The 21,214-nt window shown below is 39.2% G+C and overlaps 1 protein-coding gene across 1 annotated transcript; it reads left to right on the top strand.

Moving 5' to 3' along the window:
• Positions 1-6,428: 6,428 nt before the first annotated feature.
• Positions 6,429-17,508, top strand: LOC122090749 (phosphoribosylformylglycinamidine cyclo-ligase, chloroplastic-like). The gene is made up of 9 exons (XM_042660452.1): positions 6,429-6,622; positions 10,581-10,962; positions 15,243-15,337; positions 15,420-15,521; positions 15,627-15,686; positions 16,344-16,516; positions 16,674-16,776; positions 16,866-17,024; positions 17,252-17,508. Exons 2-9 carry the CDS (start codon positions 10,623-10,625, stop codon positions 17,414-17,416), a joined length of 1,197 nt encoding a protein of 398 aa, XP_042516386.1. The 5' UTR covers positions 6,429-6,622; positions 10,581-10,622; the 3' UTR covers positions 17,417-17,508.
• Positions 17,509-21,214: the final 3,706 nt, after the last annotated feature.

The following is a 21,214-nucleotide window of genomic DNA, read 5'->3' as shown; positions in this document are numbered from 1 at the left end:
GTCAGTCGGAGCGAACCATACAGATATTAGAAGATATGCTCAGGGCGTGTACAATGGAAATGTGTGGTAGTTGGGAAGAATATATACCCCTTTTGGAGTTTGCCTATAACAACAGTTACTAAGCTACAATTGGGATGGCTCCGTATGAGGCATTATATAGTAAGAAGTGCAAAACTCCTCTGTATTGGGATGAGGTAGGCAAACGCCGAATGTTAGGACCTGAAATGATACAGATGACTTGTGACAAGGTCGATGTTATTCGAGAACGGATTAAAGCCGCTCAGTCTCATCAAAAGAACTATGCAGACACCCGCAGAAAAGACATTGAATTTCAGCCAGGAAAAAAGGTATTTCTCAAGATCTCTCCTACTAAAGGGTTGCAAAGGTTTCACAGAAAGGGGAAGTTGAGCCCAAGATACATCAGACCATTTGAGATCTTAGCCCGGGTTGGCTCAGTAGCCTACATGCTTGCTCTGCCACCTTCGCTCGGGGATGTTCATAATGTATTTCATGTATCCATGCTGAAGTGATACGTTCATGATCCCTCTCATGTATTACCTGTGGAACCAGAATATCTGGAAGCTGACATGACCTATACAGAGCAGCCGGATGAAATTTTGGACCGAAACGTGAAGACCCTTCGCAACCGCTCCATTTCCTATGTAAAGGTGCGATGGGCTAATCATTCACTTGAAGAAGCATCTTGGAAGAAAGAGGAGGAAATCCAAGCCAAGTACCCTCATCTTTTTGAACAACCAGGTACGCCAATTTCGAGGATGAAATTTTCAGAAAGGGGGGGTAAATGTAATACCCTACTTCTTAAACCTGGTCTGATTACACGGTTGACCCGGTTTAACCATGCAGGACCTGAACCGGAGAGAGTTAAAACGGGTTCATTATGGACTATGATGGCAAGGGTGACCTTAAACATCGGCTGGCCCGACAAGTCCGAGCCAGTGCCAGAAGAGACGGGTGTACCCAAGCCGTGTACATGCACCTATCACAAGGCCATGTATGGATAAAGCAGGTATGTAGCCGTATTTTAAAGCGCATACGTATATTACATCTTATGCCAAGAGTGAGATTCGTGTCGAGGGCCGAATTCTATCAAAATCCCACTTGTTGGCCAAGTTTTGGCCCTCAGGTGGGCGCATCCACCCACCTGAGTGACCCATCCATGTGAATTACTTAGTATTTTATGAAGTATAAATAGCATTTATGAGTTTCTTTATTTCTCATTTATGACACTCGGACGTTGGTGAGAAGAGTAAAGAGGAGAGAGAAAAGAAGGGAAAGAAGAGGAGAAGAGAAGGAAGAGGAAGAAGAGATGGATTTCAGCGGCGCGAGGCTTGATCTTCCCATTCCAACGCTAGAAGAGTGATCTCCAGTGCTAGATCTACGTCTAGAGGTGAGCAAAGGTTGGGTTCCTTAAACTTTCACCATACCTAAGTAAAACCCTTGATTTGGGTAGGATTTCTTGAGGTCTTGTAAATCCCCTTTGTGATGATGAATCTAAGGTTTAATAGATGATCTATATGTTGATTTTGAAGGATTTGAAAGAGTGTTGACAAGGTTGGAGAAGCCTTGGTGATTTGAAGTGATTTTGGGGTTTTGAAGGGGTTCTTGAGCAAAGAAGGTAAGACGGCTTTCCATTCCTTAAATCTAACCTAGATCTAGGTCAGAACCATCTTATGAGACCTTGAATGTGTGAAGAATGGGTTTGGAAAAGCCCCATTTGAATCCCCAAAGGTTGGGGGAAGTTTGGGAAGAAACAACAGTTTCCCGCCAAGACCGGTGGGCCAAACCGGTGGGCCATTTGGCCCTCCTGTGGGCACCTGCCTGAGAGGGCAGGACCCTCGGGCCCAACTGACGGGCCAAACCAGCAGGCCGATCGACGGGCCACCCTGCCCGTCGGTCTTAGCAGGACCCTCGGGCCCAACTAGCGGGTCAAACCGACGGGCTGACCGATGGGCCGACCTACCCGCCGGTCATGACCGGTGGGTCTGACTGGTGGGTCAGACAGGTGGGCTGTCCGACCCACCCGAGAGGCTCCCAACGTAATTTTTACGTCCGATTGGACCCAAAACGGTCGTGCGACCTTCTTCTAGGATTCTAAACATGATTTGGTCATTGGACCTTGTTAATTTTGATCCCAAAGTGACGAAATACTAACCCCGCTCACGCATGATAGGTTCACCAAATCTTACGTTTCTCGCACCGGATCTCACCCATACCGAGCGTCAGCCCTTGTACACTACAGGTAAGTGGGGAGAGGACGTTTGGCCTTGTTTCAAGGCAATGTTTGGCATTCATTTAATCGTATCTAGACTAGTCATGTCATCATGAAAATGCTATGTAGATTAGTCATCCTCACATTGTTATGCCATGGGTGCTGTGTTTATTTTCTAAATGCCAAGTGATGATATGCTTATGTGATGAATGTTGACATCATTGTGCATGATGCATTAATAGATTAGATGCCGTAGTCGACTTGGAAACGAGTGCATTGGTGGCCCGTGGTATGGGACGCGGTGGTACTATGTAATCGTACTATTACCATATAGGAGCATGCGGTTTAGGATTATCATCTACCCATGCTACGACCCTTTCTTGCAGGGGTTAAGGTGTTGGGTTACCATTTGGGGGGAAGCAGTGGTTGTGGTTGTCGGGTCACTGTGGCGGTTAGACATTACGCCCGGTTGGTCATTAAGACAGTCGGCAACCCCAGTGGTATATTCAAGAGGGCCAATCGTACTGCTTTTAAATTACTGGAGTCAGCACCTTTAATTTTTAGTCATTTACTTTATGTTGAGAGCCGGTGGTCGGCATGTTTTATTTTTTCGAGTACTCACGGTGGGCCTTCTCCAACAGCCCTATGGGCGTATCGCGGGATGGAGTTCGCGGCTCGTACCCGGAGTATACGCGCACTGTGGTTGTAGTAGCACTAAACCAAAGACTTAGTAATGTTGCTTAGGTGGATGTGATTAAAAACGTATTGCATAGCATATAGTGCATATGATTGTGATTGGTTGTGTGGACTGCTGTGTGGTCCTTCTTTCCACTTACTGAGCTAGTGAGCTCATCCCACGTGTACATCTCTTTTAGATGATTTTACAGGTCATCAACCAGATGAGCACGGGGCGGGTCCCACAGTTGAGTTCCCTGAAGAGGACTGGTGGATCCCTGAGGAGTTAAAGCACGGCATGGATTGCTCATGCGAGAGTTGTGCTGCGGGACCGCAGTTCTGATACCGAGCTGAGCTCCACTTTTGATGCCGAGCTGAGCTCTACCTTTTGATGCCGAGCTAGGCTCAACCTTTGATACCGAGCTGAGCTCTAAGCTTTGATACCGAGCTGAACTGTACACTCTGATTTTTGATGATTCCTTTTGAGTACTTGATATGTAAATTGTATTCTTTTTGTGTAAATATCATGCCTACGGGCCCACATGTACTTAACTATTGTATTACAATTTGGATATCAAGAATTATGAGAATATTCACAGGTAAACCAAGTCTTCCGCTGAACTGATAAACACTTTCTTAGTTGTGTGTATGCTATGGTGGAATACTGTATCAGATGATCCTGGCAGGTTTGGGTTAACCGGTGTTAACCCGATCACTGGCCCGGTTCTGTGTGAACTGGGTGTGACAGGATAAGTCTGTGAAATGAAACTGAGCCAAGCTGTTTATATCAAAGCCATGAAACAATTTATTAAAGGGGCAATTACACCCCCTCCCCTGTACTATGACCTAATTACATCTAGATCTGAATAGTTTCAGACATTACACACCCTCCCCTAAGGCTGATGGTGTTAGTCTGATGTCAGTTGTAAACATAAAAGACCATTTTACCCTTAAACCATAACATCTCAAATGATAATATAATTTTACCCTTTTGTTCATCTTTGACCTAAACATCCCCAATCCAAGTTATGTTTAAGGGAGATCAGATTAAACATGAAAAAGGAACAGAGAAATCCATCTCTACAGATTTATATGAGAGCAGCCATATCCATTGTATATAGCAAAGAAATGAAGTGGTCGGTAGCCAGATAATTTTGATCGTAAGAAGTCCATCTATACGGATCGAGTCTCCATCAGAATCGAAAACTTTGAAGCTTCAATACTAGAAACTAGGGGTGAAACAGGATCGGGTTTCTCAAAACCCTAACCTAACTCTAAATCCCAAAACTCAACCCAACCTTGCCGGGTTCATGCTCAGGCCCAACCCTATAGGGCTCAGGGTTGGGCTGAGTTGGGTCGGGTTGACTGTAGCTAGTCCTCTTAATGGAATCACATTCCGATAAGTACGATTCAATTCCGATTTCAATTTCAATTCCAATTCTTCAAACCATTCCGCTACCTTCAAACTTTGAAAAAACATTGACCGTAATTGACCCTCCACCCCTAAATTCCTCAAAGTATTGGCATGTGCTAAGACTCTAAAGAGAACGGATCCCTTCTACTAATGAAGTTCTCTTATCGGTTTTTCAAAAGATTAGGGAAGCTTCCTTGTACTGTTTTAGTTACTTTCTTCATTTATACAACATGATGCAATGACATTATGGGGTGAGTTAAATCTTGGCCACAATGGAAGTCCATGTGGGCCAAACCCAACCCAAAATATTAGGCAGGTGTAGTTGTTTCCTATCAATGTGCAATGTTCTAGTGTAAAAATAAAAAAAATAAAAAAAACTTAACATTTCAATTCTAAATTTCAACAATGCCATTTACTACAATAGAGAACTCAAAAGTGAATGCAAATTCCAATGTAAGAGATAAACAAGACTTGTTCTTTAGATATGGGTTATTCCTTTGGCTTTGTGCTCTCTCTTTTGCCTATATTGTTCTTTATCATATTCTTGTTACACAAGAAACTCAATGACAACAACAAGAAACTCCCTTGGCTAGGAGAGACACTTGCATTCTACAAAACACAATAATAATCAAGGTTAGACTCAGGGCGGGTTAGGGTTGGGCTGGATTTTCTATGCCTCAACCCAGGCCCGGCCCAACCCCACACAGGGTTGGGTCAGGTTGGACCGAGTTAGCCCTCATAGTCGGGGTAAACAGGGTTCGGATCATCATAGCTAAATTTACACTCCTACTAGAAACTCTTAAACCTGATTAGGTGGGAGGTCTGAGTCGCAACAATTATGGTGAACAGGGGCGGGGAGTGCTTAGTGGTTGCCCCCAACTAAAAAGTGAAAAAAAATTTAGTTGAATTTGATCAAATCCATCATCTTATAAAATTTCACAAAAGTAACCAAGTGCAGAAACTTATCGCTAGATCCAAAATAGTCAACGAAACCAGAAAATTGGTTGTTCTACTCTCAGTCATATATGTCTCAGAGACATTTAGGTTTAGACTCTCTCTCTCTCTCTCTCTTAATGCTGCAATTGAAATCTTTGGGATTAATCAATCATTTTGATCTTGTAGGGCAGTCAAGAGATTCTCCATGTATCCACGGTCAATCCACACTTGGATGTTGTTCTCGATCGAACTGGCGACTCTCACGATCTCATGATTGGAAACTCGATGATGGAGCAAGGATTGGAGATTGTGGCCTTGAGATTATTTGAGATTTTTGATCAGGTTTCTGAGGGTAGTGAGATAGTTAGAGAGGTTAAAGAGATTAAGCTCGTTGGATAGGAGGTTGTCTGCTTCAGTCTCAAGCTCCAATAGAGCTTTAATTGCGAAAGAGTTTCAGTTGTTCGTGAACCTGCTGGTGGTCTCGTTTTGATCAACGGGTATATAGGTGAGTTCACATATAAAGGGTATCTTAAAGGGTGTTAAACTGGATGGTTCGATTTGATTGATATTTATTTAGCTGAAACCAAACCCACATCATTTACTAAACGGTTGCACTTTCTGAAACCGCAATCGTTAAAATAAACGGTTTCAGTTCCCCAGTTTTTAAAAAATTTTGGTTTCATGGTTTTAAATGGTTTCTGTTTATTCCATATGATTTTTAAACCGTTAGCAATCAATTTGCTAGTTTATTCGTATATTTACTAAAATTTGCTTTTGATGATAAATGATTCAATCTTGAGAATGTAAAATACAAACCATTATGTTTTGTCAAAACAACCAAATAACTATGTAATTGAAAATATTACATTGAGAAAGTGAAATGTAAATAAAACTACTAAATACTAATAAACACCGGTAATAGTGGTGGATGATGCTAAAGTAGGAGTAGAATCGCCGCTTACCATATGGGGGGCCTATCCTGGAGGCTATGATCACTACCATGGAACACCTTAAAAAAACGAAAATCCTATCCATATCACATGTGAATATGTGATATTAAGTTTCCATATTGGTGTGGAGATTCCTATCGCTGGTATGTTCCTTATGTGGAGGCGAATGTAATCCAATCTCTCCATACACGGTCAAGATTTACTACTAAACGTTAACCGATTACAGCTGTATGTATACGTGTTCTTCATGAATGGAACGTAAAAAGTTTTGATTCTTTATTCCGATATGGACATACTGCAGGCTTCCTTTTGCTAATTTGTTACTGCCTTACTGAGTTACTGGTGTTCGACATCGCCATTACAGTTCACGACTCCACAGTTCTTAGCCGCTGCTCGCAGTTGCAGGCTTGCACGGAGGTTTGTCTCTCTCGAGGTTAGGTTTGTTGGTTTTATCTTGTTGGATTTGGGTATTGATCTCACTTCCTTCATAGCCCGTGTCCTAGATTAGAAGATTAGGTTTGTGTTTCTACTCTCTGATGCATGAGTTTGATTCCACTTATTCTTTTATGCTCTAGTTTTCATTCTTCTATCCTTTTGTTTCATTCTTGACTACGGAGCCATTAATTCCAAGCTTTATTGCAATTCCCTCATCGTTACTGCTCTGTTGAATTCATCTATTGAAAAGCCTCTGATTTTTAGCAGTTAAATCAGACCACCTTCTCTGATTCAGCTAAAGCCCTTTTCAGGTAAAAGGGTTTTAGCTGATTTTCCATGATTTTTCCTAATTTTTAATTCTATTTTTCAACCGGTTTGACCAGTTGAAACCAGAAAAAAGTGTCTCTTTTTTTGGCTCGATACTTGGCCCGGTTTTAATGTTTTTCAAATAATACCATTTAAACGCTTACAGTCCTCGAATGGAACGGTATGCATAGAAAGCTATAGCCCTAGGAAGGTTTAATCTCGCGTGGAGGTTCCGCTACAAGCTACTGTAGTGACTAGGTTTTGATCTCTTTTTCTTCTCTGCTTCTCTGTAAAACTATAATGTTTGCTTTGGTAATCTCTGTTACTTTGCTTTGTAGTTGTCTCTGTTTTGATATGTGAGCTTGAGCGGGGTCAGGTTTGTATGATGGAAGGAAAAAAGGGTGGGTTTTCAATAGGAGAAGAGAATGTTTTGGTTTTCCTGTTCTGTTCCTGGGCATCTTATTGCTTTTTGTTTGAATTGCTTCTTGATCGGTCTGGGTTTTGGAACTTCGCTTAAAGGTGCTAGTTAAAACGCCATGGAACTCTTTATGTCTTGTGAAAGCAAAACCTTACCTTTTTTTTTTTTTATTATGTTACATAGACGGTTTGGTTTATGATCATATTTTCCATTTTGCTAATGATTGAGAAGGTTTGGTTTATGATCATATTTTCCATTTTGCTAATGATTGAGAAGGTTTGGTTTATGATCATATTTTCCATTTTGCTAATGATTGAGAAGGTTTGGTTTATGATCATATTTTCCTTTTTGCTAATGATTGAGAAGGTTTGGTTTATGATCATATTTTCCATTTTGCTAATGATTGAGAAGGTTTGGGTTATGATCATATTTTCCTTTTTGCTAATGATTGAGATGGTTTAGTTTATGATCATATTTTCATTTTACTAATGATTGTGAATGTGAAAGAAAAATCCTTGTTGTTTTTTTATTTTCTTGGGTGAATATATTTTTTTATTTTAATTTTCTTTCAGATACACTAGATGATTTGGTTTATGATCATCTTTTCATTTTTTTTTTCTTTCTTTTACTAAGGGTCGGGAATCAGGGTTGAAATGGTCCTTTGTAGAAACAAGGGATTTTATAGAATATCCAATGGTTTGAGCTTTTATGATTGGAATTCAACACCAGCAAGGAACTTCCTCTTAAATCCCTAGGCTGTTAGTGGCCTTAGTATGCTTGATTGTGTCAATTTCCAGGTTTCTGACGTATCTAACTTCTTTTTGGTCCCTAATTGTCTTTTTCGTGATCATTGTTAGTTTCAATTGTTGAATTGGGATTCTTTTTTTAATCTAGTTTCTCTTGCTTTGGTCCCCTGTTTTGTCCCCCCCTTCATGATCATGCTCTGTTAGCTGTGGAGCCTTTGCTTCCTTATTGGGTGTTGCAGATCATCCGTTTGACTAGGTTACTGTATAAGATTAGATGCTTGTGACTCATTTTGGGTGTTCTTCACTGCAATTTTATTTTGTTCTAGAACTTTAGTTGCCTAATCATGATAGCTACAGTTAATCTGCTATTGTTGTGTGCTTCTAAGCCCATCATGATACTATGTTACTACTCAGGTGTTTATTTTTTCTTGCCCGTGTCTGTTGCATTGCCTTGAAAGTCTAGACTCGTGCCTTCTATCCAACTTTTTTCTTGGATTGGATAACCAAATTATGGAACCTTTTGAGTTGACCTAAGAATAATTTCCTATGTAGATAATGTGAGCATGTTCTAAAGTCCTCCTTTTATATTATGCTACTGTTATTGGATGCTTCCTTATTGTGGATTACTGTTGTATACAGTGAAGCTTGAGGTTTTTTTTGAATCATTAAATGTATGTAATTTGATTTATATTATCAACGTAGGCTTTGGTTTTATAAGAGCAGCATATATGCTTGTTTTCTACAATAGAGCCATTTCACTTTCATTTCCAGAAACCTACAAGCCGGTCTACAAGCAGAGTTTATTTTATTACTTTTTCACAGTCCAACACGTTCGCATTTTGAATGATTTATCGATGTCCATCAGACTTCTAATTCCTAAGCCACCTTCCTCCTTAGGAAAACAAACTGATGACCAACTAATCCCGTGACATTTTTTTTTTTTAATTCTATTTTCACCCCAAAGAAAGTTAGCCATCAAAACCTCGATTTCTGAATCACCTTCTTAGTATTCTTTGTACATAACTTTAATAATTTTTATTAATGATTAATTCCATAGTCTAGCTTATCCGTGGCTTTTGTTTCCAACTTCCAAGTAGTCTAATCTCCCCCTTTGTGGATATGCTGGACTTGAACCATTGACTTTATATAATTTACAATTCATAGAAAAGGGCGTACCTAGTGCACAAGGCTCCCGCCACTGTGGGTCTGGGAGGGGCGGAATGTACGCAGCCTTACCCCTACTCCGAGAGGTGGGTTTCCTGACTTGAACCCGCAACCACTAGGTCGCAATGGAGCAACCTTACTGTTGTGCCAAGGTCCGCCCTCTGTAATTTATGATATCGGTTACTGCAAAATCCTTATCTAGTTAGTATTTGATGTTTAGTTGCAAAATAAAAAATTTAGATTTGGTGGGTTATGATTCTCCCATCATTTTTGCAGTTTTAGTATTGACAACTTGATATTCTTATACATCATTTTGTGTTATTTTCTAGGTCTGAACTTAAAATTCAAGTATCCTACTTACCCCTCTTTTCTATCTATCAGTGATTTGTACCTACCTTGTAAGTATTACATGGTGATGCATGGTGTTCTTATGTTTTTATCTTCTAAAAAGTTGTCTGAAGTACCTGATCTGATTAATGGGATGGATACATTATGGATTCATATGCATATTAATGAACATGCAGCAGTTGTGTTGAAGGTGGATGCTCTACTGGGTGACAATTTGAGTGTACATCATAGTTAGGTTATAGGCCACCTAGTGTGTCATGCGGTAGAGTGATTAGACAATTCCAACTGTAGGATGGATAGAACATGGTATGAATTAGCCAAATGTTAATTTTAAAGTCAAACTCAATCATTTACTCCCAATGTAGTTGTTTTCCTTATATTTTCATTGATCCATTTGTTTTCAGTTTTTGAAGATTTTTTTTTTCTTTTGAACTTGACTTTTTAATGAGTTTCCAGAGGTCATTCTGCCCTTTGGAAAACTATTCTTCAGCTGAATATTAACATGTGAATAGGTGACCCTAGGCACTACCTTCGACAAAATTGGCCTTTTCCAATTTATAGTGTGGTGGATATTAGGGCTATGCAGTGAGACTTCCTTGGGTGATCAATCCAAGAAGCACTCCCATGTGTCTTTATGCTGTATCTATGATGTAGTAGTAATTGTGTACTTAAGTAGTCAATTTTTTTGTGGTTTATCTGTATTTTCTATAATAATCAAAGCAGTGATAGTGCATCATGAAGAGTGATGGGACATCATGATTGATATCTTAATATAATTAGATCATAAATTCATAGGTTGCCCTTCTTATCATGAATCTACATTGTTGACTTTCCATTTTATCTAGAACGTACTATCAAATTTTCAATTTTCTTCGAACAAACTCAAAGGTCCAATGTTCCATGCAGTGCACTTCATTGGAAAAAGGCTTTATTGATTACACCTTTTTTCCTTTTCCAGGCAACTCGGCGTAGCTGTCTTGTGTCCTTTTCGCTCGTTGCCATGAGGATGAGCTGTGGATTGAATGCAGAGCTTGTACATTTTGTTGCAGTTTTAAATAGAGCTTCTGATCAGAAATCCTACTTCTCAAAGCCCTCTATCTGCAGACCCAGTATCAGTCCTCTTTCTAAGCAACTTTGGCTGCGGCCCATGGCTGCTGAAGAAGTAGGAATGAGAAACGCTATGAAGAGGAGATCCTTAACATCAAATTCTAAGAATAGTGGTGTGGGGGCTCTGACATATAAGGATGCAGGTGTTGACATAGATGCCGGGTCCGAGCTAGTTCGAAGAATCGCTAAGATGACTTCGGGTATTGGAGGCTTTGGTGGCCTTTTCCCACTTGGTATTATTTCTATTAAGCCTTTTTATTGTTATTTTTGTTTCTATCTAAGGTTGTTCTTATTGTTTCTAGTTTTGTTTTGTTTATTTACAAGGAAAGAATTTTTGTTTAGTGGGGGAAACACCAAAAGCGAACAAAAAAGTAGGCCTTAGTATGGGATACAATGTCCCAAAGATACATGTTGGTGTCCAAAAATTCACCATTTATAGGCAGACAAGTACTCTATGGATGAGCCACTAAAATAAAAAAATATGATTGAGTGAGAGTAGTTTCCTTCATATAACATTTCTTATTTTGTTCTCTTCCTTGTATTTTTTTTTTGGGGGGTGGGGGTGAGATACATCTTTATTTTGTTATGGAGTAGACATCTTAGATCCACATCACCTTTTAGAATCTATTTATTCTGAAAACTTTTATTAGTGCAGTCAGGTCTAAGGGTGTCAATTGGTCAGTTTTGATCCAGTACTGGGCCAAACCGAACCGGTAAGGTAGGTTTTAGTTTCGGTCTCGTCCAGTTCTGGTTTTTGTATCATTTTCTTTGTCGGGTCATTAGCGTTTTTATTGGTTTTGGCTCAATTTGGTTCAGATTTCCATGTATATTTAAAAAGCTAATTGAAAATACCTGTTTTTTAGTGGGAAAGCCTTGGCGCAACGGTTAAGTTGGGGGCTATTGCAACCATGAGGTTGTGGGTTTGAAACATTGAAACAAACTCTGTGAAGTGGGGGTAAGGCTGTGTACATTTGCTCCTCCAGACCCTGGAGTAGTGGTAGCCTCCTGCACTGGGACGCTCTGATCTGGTTCTTATAGATTTTATCAGTTTTTTGTTGGGTTTGTTCTGGTACGGCTGGAACCCAAACTGAAACTGAACTGATATGATTTGGTTTGGTTTGGGCTGAATTAAACGGTTTCAGAAATTCCAGCTGGAATTTGACACCACTATTCAGGTCAATATAGAAGAAGCTTTTAAATATATAATTGTGCAAGATTTGTGAGGGTTATTCAAGAAAAACATGAAGGTTAGTCTGTTGGTGGTTTGTTAGATCAAACGCAAAGACCATATTGTAGTACAGTTGTGATTGGATATAGAAAGAGTCAACATGGATTAGTTCCTTGAATAAGAAAGCTATAAAACAGAAGCAAAATAAAGATTGTGCATAGATTTACAGTATGTGTCAAGTGGTAGTACTTGTTGATGGAGAATGCTGATCTTAGATTGATTGCACTACAAACTATAGTCTATTAAAAAAGAGCAACCCAGTGCATGAGGCTCCCGCTATTGCATGGCCTGGGAGGGGCAAATGTATGCAGCCTTAGGCCTGGAAGGGGCAAATGTACGTAGCCTTACCTTCTGTTTCGCAGAAGAGGCTGTTTTCCAAGAAGTTTTAGGGCGTGTTTGGTTTGGTAAATCAATTGGACGACATTCTTTAGAATGACAATTCTTAATTTTTTGGGTTGTTTGGTTCCACTAGGATGACCCTCATAAGAGAAGCACCTGCTTCCAATGAATGAGCATATTACAAAGGATGTCTGTCAAATCTGAGTTTACCTTAACACCAACATTCAGATTTGAACAACCATTTTTACACTCTAATATAAAAGGGGAAAATGGAAGACATCCTCTATGGAGGCCACTAAACCTACGATACTATCAAGCTAAGCTTCTCTGGTTCGATACCCTCTCATCACTGAGAGTCTAGCCCCGGCGATTCTGCAGCCCCACCTCTCTACTGGTAAGCTCGTAGTCGCACTCTCTTTCTCTCTTTCTCTCTCTCTCTCTCACTTTCTCGCTTTCTCTGTCTACCGCTCTCTGTTTCATTTTCATGGAGTTGTAAGTTTAGGTTTTTAATCTCAGGTCTCATGTTCTGTTCATGGATATGTAGCAGAGGCGATTGAAGTGCTTGGATTTGCCTCCACTAAACCCTAGATTCTGTCTCTGGTTCGCCTGCCCTGCCACCGACGACGTTTGCTACAGCTCGTCGGCAACTCTGCAAATTTTGATTTGACTCTCAGAACGAGGTTTAATTGATGTTTATGAGTAAAAATCCAACATTTTTTCGGAGAAGGACAAAGAATTAGAAGAAGAAGAAGACGAAGATGGAGAATCAGAAGGTACAAACGTCAGAATGACTGCTCAAGATTGCTTCGAGAATTAGTATTTTTCCCACTCAATTGGCAATTAACTGTAAAAAATCAGAAATGGGTTTTGCTAAAGTTACTTCAATTGCTTTGAAGGGTGAAGCAAATCAGAGACGGGAATTACAATTGGTGGAATTGGGAAACGAGTAAGAGAAGGTAAAGCCTTGAAGAAGGAGAGAAGGTGAGGATTTGGATTTAAGGGAAAGACGGAAGGAAGGTTGGTATTAGAATTAAACGAGTGGAGGGAGGATTTGAAAAGAGGGAGAAGTTTGACCAAGTAAAACGAGTATTATTTTTTGAATATAGACCAATCTATGGTCATGACTCTTTGGAAGTAAGGATTGGAGAAAAGCAAGGTTTATTTTCTGCTTAGACTAGTCTCAGGAGAGAGAGAATTACACATATTTAGGATAACCAAACAATTTTTCAACAAGAAACATGTATCAGACTTAAGGCAACCAAACGATTTTTCAGCTAGATAGGTAGTTCAGAAGAATGTCTCTCAAAAGATTGACATCCATATCTGATACATGCCCCATTTGATTTACCGAACCAAACACACCCTTAGGCACCGTTTGACAATGTTTCGTTTTTTTCGTTTCTTTTTCTTGTTCTCAGAAACGGAGAAACAACCTAAAAAGTGTTTGATAAAGTTGTTCCGTTTCATCCGTTTCTAGAAACATAAATCAAAATTTATGCCTATTTACAATTTTAGAAATGACTTTGGCGACTTGTTTTGTCGTTTCTAGAAACGAATTTGAGAGAAAAAAAAGTTGTTGTGCCCAATAAATCTCTCAACTATTTAAACCTAAAAAGAGGCAACCGAACCCTCTCTCCCTTTTGGGCATCCGATTATACTAGTGGGTTTTTTAGTGGCATTATGTCTGCAAAAGACGTTTCGAGAAACAAGTTTATCAAACATTAAAAAATCTGTTTTTGTTTCTGGGAACGTGAAAAGTCGTTTCTGCTGTTTCTAGACACAGAGACAGCAGAAAAGTTATCAAACGGTGCCTTAGTCAATTAGGTATTCATATTCATATATTTGTGTTATTTACTTATTACTTATTTTATATTCTAATAGTATTAGGAGTAGCACTTAAATTAGTTATACTCAGAGTCTCTTTCAATTGTAGCTGTTGGACCACCGATCTTTTTATTTCCATATACAATTCATCTTCAGTTGTTATTAATTCTGTTTTGTAAATGGTTTTGGAACCTTAAGTGATTTGAGCTGCAAATTCTTTTTATTAGTAGAGTACTAGACTCCCCCTTTTTGGTGGTGTAGTGTTTGTTTGTTTGTTTGTTTTTTTTTTTTTTGGGAGCTTCATGTTAAAGATGGAAAATTCGATGTCTTCATTGAGATTGCTTATATTCTTATGAAAGGGACATGCAACTTGTTCAAAATAAAATGCTGTATTTATTTGGGAGAATGAAATAAGTTTTCCTTCAGGAGGAAGTGAGGTTGCAAGGGACCTTCGCCTCAGTATGCTTGTGGTTCTGAGTTTGACTCCTCTTACCTCATTGGGGCCACTCACATGGGGGTGTTTAGTTCTCTTCACTGCTTTCGGTGAAATTTGAATGGTTCTCATTAAACCCCGGTATGACCTAGTCCATGTGGTTGTGGGTTCAGTATGGCCACTGGACTAGTCAAACCGAAGGCTTGGATGCCTGTCGTTGGCCACAAAAAAAAAAAAAAAGGTTGTATAAGGTTCTTATGTTTCTTAAGAGTATATGGGATTGCTTGAGTTAGCTCCAAACTCTAACAGATATAGACCACATTTATTTGCTTGTATTCACCAAAAAATTTAAATCAATAATATCATTATGTAAAGGTTATACAGTTCGGGAATCAGCCTCTTCGCAAAGCGAGGTAAGGCTATGTACAGTACATTATGCCCCTCCCCATGCCCTGCAGTGGCGGCGAGCCTCTTGCACTGGGTACGCCTTTTTTTTTTTTAGGTCATACAGTTCAGTAAATCAATTTAGTGATGGTTCTGACTGCCCTTTATGCGTGTTAAAAAAGCTACTTCCAATTCATATTCTAAAGAAAGTTCTACTCATATCAAAAGATTCCAGTTGTTGGTGAGACTTATGCTTCTCTCAGCTTGCTAGTTTCAATTTTTTCACCATGTTTTTTTATGAACAGGGGATTCGTATCTTGTTGCTGGCACAGATGGTGTGGGAACCAAACTTAAACTTGCATTTGAGACTGGAATTCATGAAACTATTGGAATTGATCTGGTATAAGCTGAAGGGACTCTTTTATTAGGCATTATGACATTAGGGACTGGTTTTATAAATATGTATCCTCTTCATTATCCAGGTGGCTATGAGTGTCAATGACATTGTTACTTCTGGGGCAAAGCCGTTGTTCTTCCTTGATTACTTTGCCACAAGCCACCTTGATGTTGACCTTGCTGAGAAGGTAATTATTTTCTTACTTCTTGTATTTCTTATAGTGAGTACCTTATATCTGTGCTTATTCAAGTCCGACTAAAGATAGGTCTTTGATTTTCCTCTTCTTATTTAGGTTATTAAAGGCATTGTTGATGGATGTCAACAGTCCAACTGTACACTTCTAGGGGGAGAGGTATTCTTGTCACTTTGCCAGAACTTATCCTTACTTTTCAGTTGTTGAACATAATGAAAGAGGAGGAAACAAGTAAATCCTATGCTGTATACAATAATATATCATGCAACATGTTAATGATATAATTTATAGGCACATATGCAAGTGGAAGGACTTGTATATGGTGCTTTGCACTATAGGTTTTTACATGTCAGAAACACGACTTTATCAAATGGTTGAAATTCTCTAATCTATTGTAGTCTTTTGTGTGTTCAGGAAGGAATTAAGAACATGGTAGGAAGTTTTAGATTTTTTTCTGAGAAGTGTATAAAACTTATAAACTCTGCCTGGTTCAATTTTTGTTTTGGGAACCAATCAAAGTAATCCATACCCAAGGTTTTTTTTTTTTTGGGGGTTGGGGGGAGTGTAGGAATGGAGAACTGTAGAATGTGCATGTTTCAAATTTTGTTTTGGGAACCAGTGGAAATCCCCCCACCTCAATGCCCAGTTGGTTAAATGTTTTTGTTTTGTTTTCAACCTTCTCCCTTGTTCATGTGTAATGGATTTGGATTTGACCATACTTCGGTTGATGCTTTGCTTCTACCTTTAACTCCTTAAAAAAATAGATTGAGTTGTGCGATCTTCATTCCTCTAAGATAACTTATCCTTGCCTTATAGACAGCTGAAATGCCAGATTTCTATGCTGATGGAGAATATGATCTCAGCGGTTTTGCTGTCGGAATTGTAAAGAAGGATTCAGTGATTGATGGGAAAAACATCTTGGAGGGAGATGTTCTCATTGGGCTTCCATCTAGTGGAGTCCATTCTAATGGGTTCTCTCTTGTTAGAAGGTCTGCTGGTGTTAAGAAAATCCTTGCCTTTTGATTATCTCCACTTCATTATTTTATCTTAAGAAGGTTTATTTTGCTTCTATTACTCCACTATGAAGTTCGGTAATTATTTCTGTTAAAATTTAAAATCCTTAATTTTTTTTTTATGTATTTACAGGGTTCTTGCTCATAGTGGCCTTTCTTTGAAGGACCAACTTCCTGGTGAATCTATCACTTTGGGTGAAGCTCTGATGGCACCAACTGTTATCTATGTTAAGCAGGTCATTCCTTGTCTCCCTTTCACAATTTGCTTCTTCTTCTTGGGTATTATAAATCGGCATCACTTATATTTTTTTATTGTTGTAAAAAGGTGTTTGACATCATCAACAAGGGTGGTGTGAAGGGAATAGCCCACATCACAGGTGGTGGCTTTACAGATAACATACCTCGAGTGTTTCCAAAAGGTCTTGGAGCGGCAATTTACAAAGATTCTTGGGAAGTCTCCCCAGTTTTCAGATGGATTCAAGAGGTAAAAATTAAGAAATAGGGAGCTTTTGATATCAATCATTAGTTCACCTCACCTTTAAATCTTTAATAATGTGAAAAGGGAGGTTCCCCCCCTCCCCAAAAGGAAAAAAAAAGCCAAGGACCAAAACATGGATGGCAGCTTATGACAGATTAAAATATACTGGAGATGCATTTTGTTGATCTAGACGACATATATACTATGTATTTTGATTATTTCTTCCTGTGCAGGCTGGAGGAATAGAAGATGCTGAGATGAGGCGAACCTTCAATATGGGTATAGGGATGGTTCTAGTTGTTAGTGCAGAGACTTCAGTTAGAATTCTTGCAGAGAGAAGGAATTCTGCATATTGTATTGGTGAGGTCGTAAGTGGTGAAGGTGTAATTTATCATTAAATTACACTAAGGCTCCGTTTGTTGTGGTTTCATGAAAAATTTTACATGGAAAAATTTTACATATAAAATTTTACATGTTGACAAATTTTCCATTGTTTGTTTCAGGAGGTAAACTATGTAATGTTGCCGTAAAATTTTTCAATGTTTGTTTGACATTTAATTTTCATAAGAAAATCATTAAAATAATTACTAAGATTTGAATTATGCAATCCAAATTGTATGCTAATAATTATGGAAATGGCTTTACACTTACACTTAACCCAAAACCTTGTGCAGCCAATTTTTAAGATTTAAATAAAAAACCCCTAGACATTTAATGGTTACTAAGAACATTCATTTCTTGGCAATTGAATGGAAGTGCCTCTTCACCAAAAAAAAAAAAAAAAAATGAATGGAAGCCTGTTTGAAACCATCTACCGAACAAGTGATTATCATTCAACGCCTTAGTCAAAATTAGGCATTTATCTCAGAATTCAACCAACAACCCCTTCATTGTGCGCCAGCCCTTGAGCTGCACACACCCTTGCCCGAGACCCTTGCTACACCTGGCCGTGGCCGTGCCATGGCCATGTGTCTTTGTTTGAAGCTGCTATGTAGCCATCACCTTTACCTTGTGCTTAAGATGTGCCTTGTACCATTACTGGCTGAGGCCTCGTGGTCATGTGCAGATCTTCTTTTGGTCCTACTCATTGTGTTGCTTCTTGTGACTACAGGTTCTTCTCTTTCCCATCTGTGATTCAATGTAGACTAAGTATGTCTTTGATACTTTGATGTATAAAATTGCAGCCAACAGAGGCAATAAAACCAAAGCCAAAGCCAGGGCTGGGGCCAGGGCTGGTGCCGAAGCCGAAGCCGAAGCCGAAGCCGAAGCCAGCCCCCGGCAACATCGCCACCAAAAAGGACTTGCTTTGAGCACCAAATTCCAGGGCGTATGCATAATGGACAGTAATTGTGCAAATGTTGGCCAAACAGAGGGATTTACAGGAGGGAATTGTTTTGATATTATTCCACAAAATTTGTAAATCTGAATACAAATCAAACAGATCATCCTAATCAACAAAAAGATCTCATATAGGGTTACGGGACCCATACTAGAATTTGACAATGATGACTCACTCACCTGCATTTTCATCTTGTACGCCGGCTATGGCTGCCGAGGCATTCGAGAATTTCTCTCTCCGAAAAATCGTCTTCATCGATACTTTTCTCCTCGAGATCGTGAGGAGAGATATCAGAAAGGTCAAAATTCCTGAAATGGATAGAATACAAAAGCTAGAAGGACAACCATGACTTGTGCTTCCCTGTCGTAATGGAGAAGAAAAAATTAAAATGAGATTTAGGAACCCAAGAAGATTAGAAGAATGTAACAGAACAGAGAAGAAGAAGAAAAGCTCATAGCTTGAAAATGTGAGAGAGTCGATTTCGTCGGGGGAAGAACCTAATTCTTTTCCTATTTTCCAGGCTTGTTTTCCGACTATTTTGAGCGTAAAATTTATTAGGCTATTTTCCGGTGAATGCTAAGAGTTTGGTAAAATTTTACTTGATGAAAAATTTCCAATCTACGAAACAAACAGCGGAAAATCTAATTTTACTGTAAAATTTTACATAGAAAATTTTCAACACCGAAACAAACGGAGCCTAAGGAACCAGTCCAACTCGTTATTTTTCCTTTACAGAGTCAAACATACCCTATGAGATCGAAATATTTGAATATAGAAATTGTTGGTTGTTTTGCTCAAAGTATGTGTGATTGTGTGCTTCCTCTTGCCTCCTGCATCTCTCAGTATCTTCTTAGATTGTATCTTTTTGCTTTCCGGCTCTCCATCAAAATCTTTCCTCCAACAACCCTGGAACCATGTTTCATCCTAAGAAGCAAAAGGAGAGGTATGGTTTGCTTTCTCTCTCTCAATCAAGGGGAAGCCTAATCAGGTTTCTTGTATTTCTTGGAATGAATCATGTTGTATTTATCTTGACTTTCTCATAAGGGATTTATCCTTTTTTTTTTTAGAATAACAGTTAAATCTGTGTCTGTGAAAATCTTCGAATGGGATATGATTATAAAGTGTAATGTTGTGCGGAAAACTAGATTGGTATTTCACTGAAATGTAGCTTTGATTCACTATCCGTCCTTCATTTCTACTTCCCCTTGTGGATTCATAACATAGGTTTATTTTTGGTATTTCTTTAGGCCATTGTGAGGAGGTCGCATCATAATAACTGTCCAATTGAAGCTTTAAACCATTTGCCAAGTAGAAAAGAACCACTATTTAGCCCGGCCACATCCGTCCCAATGGTATTCCAATAGATCTGATAAAATTTGGTTGGCATGTCATCTAGGCCATATACTTTATAGAATGATGGCAGAGACTTATATTGGTGGAAAACAAAACAATTTTTCCAGTAGAAAACTTGTATTTGTTTATGATAAATTACCACAAATATGAGTGTTTTGATATGTGAGGAGAGAAATATACCAGGTAAGGTCATTTAATACAATAATTGTTATCTATTAGTGTGGCAATTAACTTTCCTCACCCAACTCACTTTCAAAGCCTTCATGGAAAAATTGTTTTGTTTTCCACCAATTTTTTTCTATCCGTCAAACAAACGGGACCATAGGGAATACACATAAGAGGAAGTTAGGGGTCCCAACTAGGGGTGTCAACGGTCCGGGTCGGTGCGGTTTCGGTCCGGTTCCACCGGTTTCGGTGTGAGTTTGGAAGTGACCGAAACCGACCCAATAAGGATTTATCGGTTTCGGTGCGGTTTGGGTTCGGGTTGGTACCGGTTTGGATTTATTAGGTTCATTTCAGTTTGGATCGGTTTTTTAAACCGGTATGAAGCCATTAGGAAACAACCAAATGATGAATTGTTGAACTTCGATTTCTTAAATCGATTTGTAACCGGGTTGGTTTTGATTTTTGGTCTAGTTTGAATTCGATTTTCCATACAAATGTATACAAAACTATTCAAATTTTAATTTTTTTAATGAATTTTGGAGTGTTTCGGTTTCTTACCGGTTTGGTTTCGGTTTCGGTCCGGGTTTTGAGCCGGTTTCGGTTTGGTTTCGGGTTCATCCGGTTTTCGGTGCGGTTCGGTTTGGTTTTGGGGTTACAATACTTGAAACCGAACCGAACCAATAAGGCTTCGGTTCGGTTCGGCCCAGGTTGTTATCGGTTCGGTCCGGCCGGTTTTACCGGTTCGGTTTAGGAATTGACACCCCTAGTCCCAACCAAGGTTCTATAACTAGGGAACGGTCAAGGCCGAAATCATTTTGGAATAGATTGGATGGACCTTAATGGACAGATCTACCCTCTTTTTTTTTTTCTTTTAATTATGATGATTTTACCCTTGGACCATACATGTGGAACAAGATCAAAAAGATCATAAGCGATGAGGAGAGAAAGAGGAAAACAAGTTATCAAAGAAAACTAAGGATGTGGGTCGACGAACCTTTGCAATCTGAGATTTGTGTCGAATGCCCTTTTTTTTTTTTTGGTAACATAGAGATTTATTGAGCAAAATTCCGATTACAAGCTGAGTCTCCAAATCATAAAGATGGAATAACCAAGGAGTGGATGAGGCCAAAATGTCTTACACCGGACGAACGTGCCTCTCCTGGAAAGGGTGTCAGCTATGCTGTTAGTAGCCCTTGGGATATGAGTGAAGATACACTCAATTGGATTACAAGAAATGAACTAAATGTCTGTTACAATTGGCTAGATATCCATCGGAACATCACTGAGAGGGTTCTTCCGGGTGTCGATGATCTCAGCATTATCTGATTCAACTATGAAC

This window comes from Macadamia integrifolia, chromosome 10, assembly GCF_013358625.1.
Source record: "Macadamia integrifolia cultivar HAES 741 chromosome 10, SCU_Mint_v3, whole genome shotgun sequence".
NCBI lineage: Eukaryota > Viridiplantae > Streptophyta > Magnoliopsida > Proteales > Proteaceae > Macadamia > Macadamia integrifolia.
The sequence above is the reverse complement of the archived record's forward strand: the minus strand, read 5'-3'. Positions and strand labels throughout refer to the sequence as shown.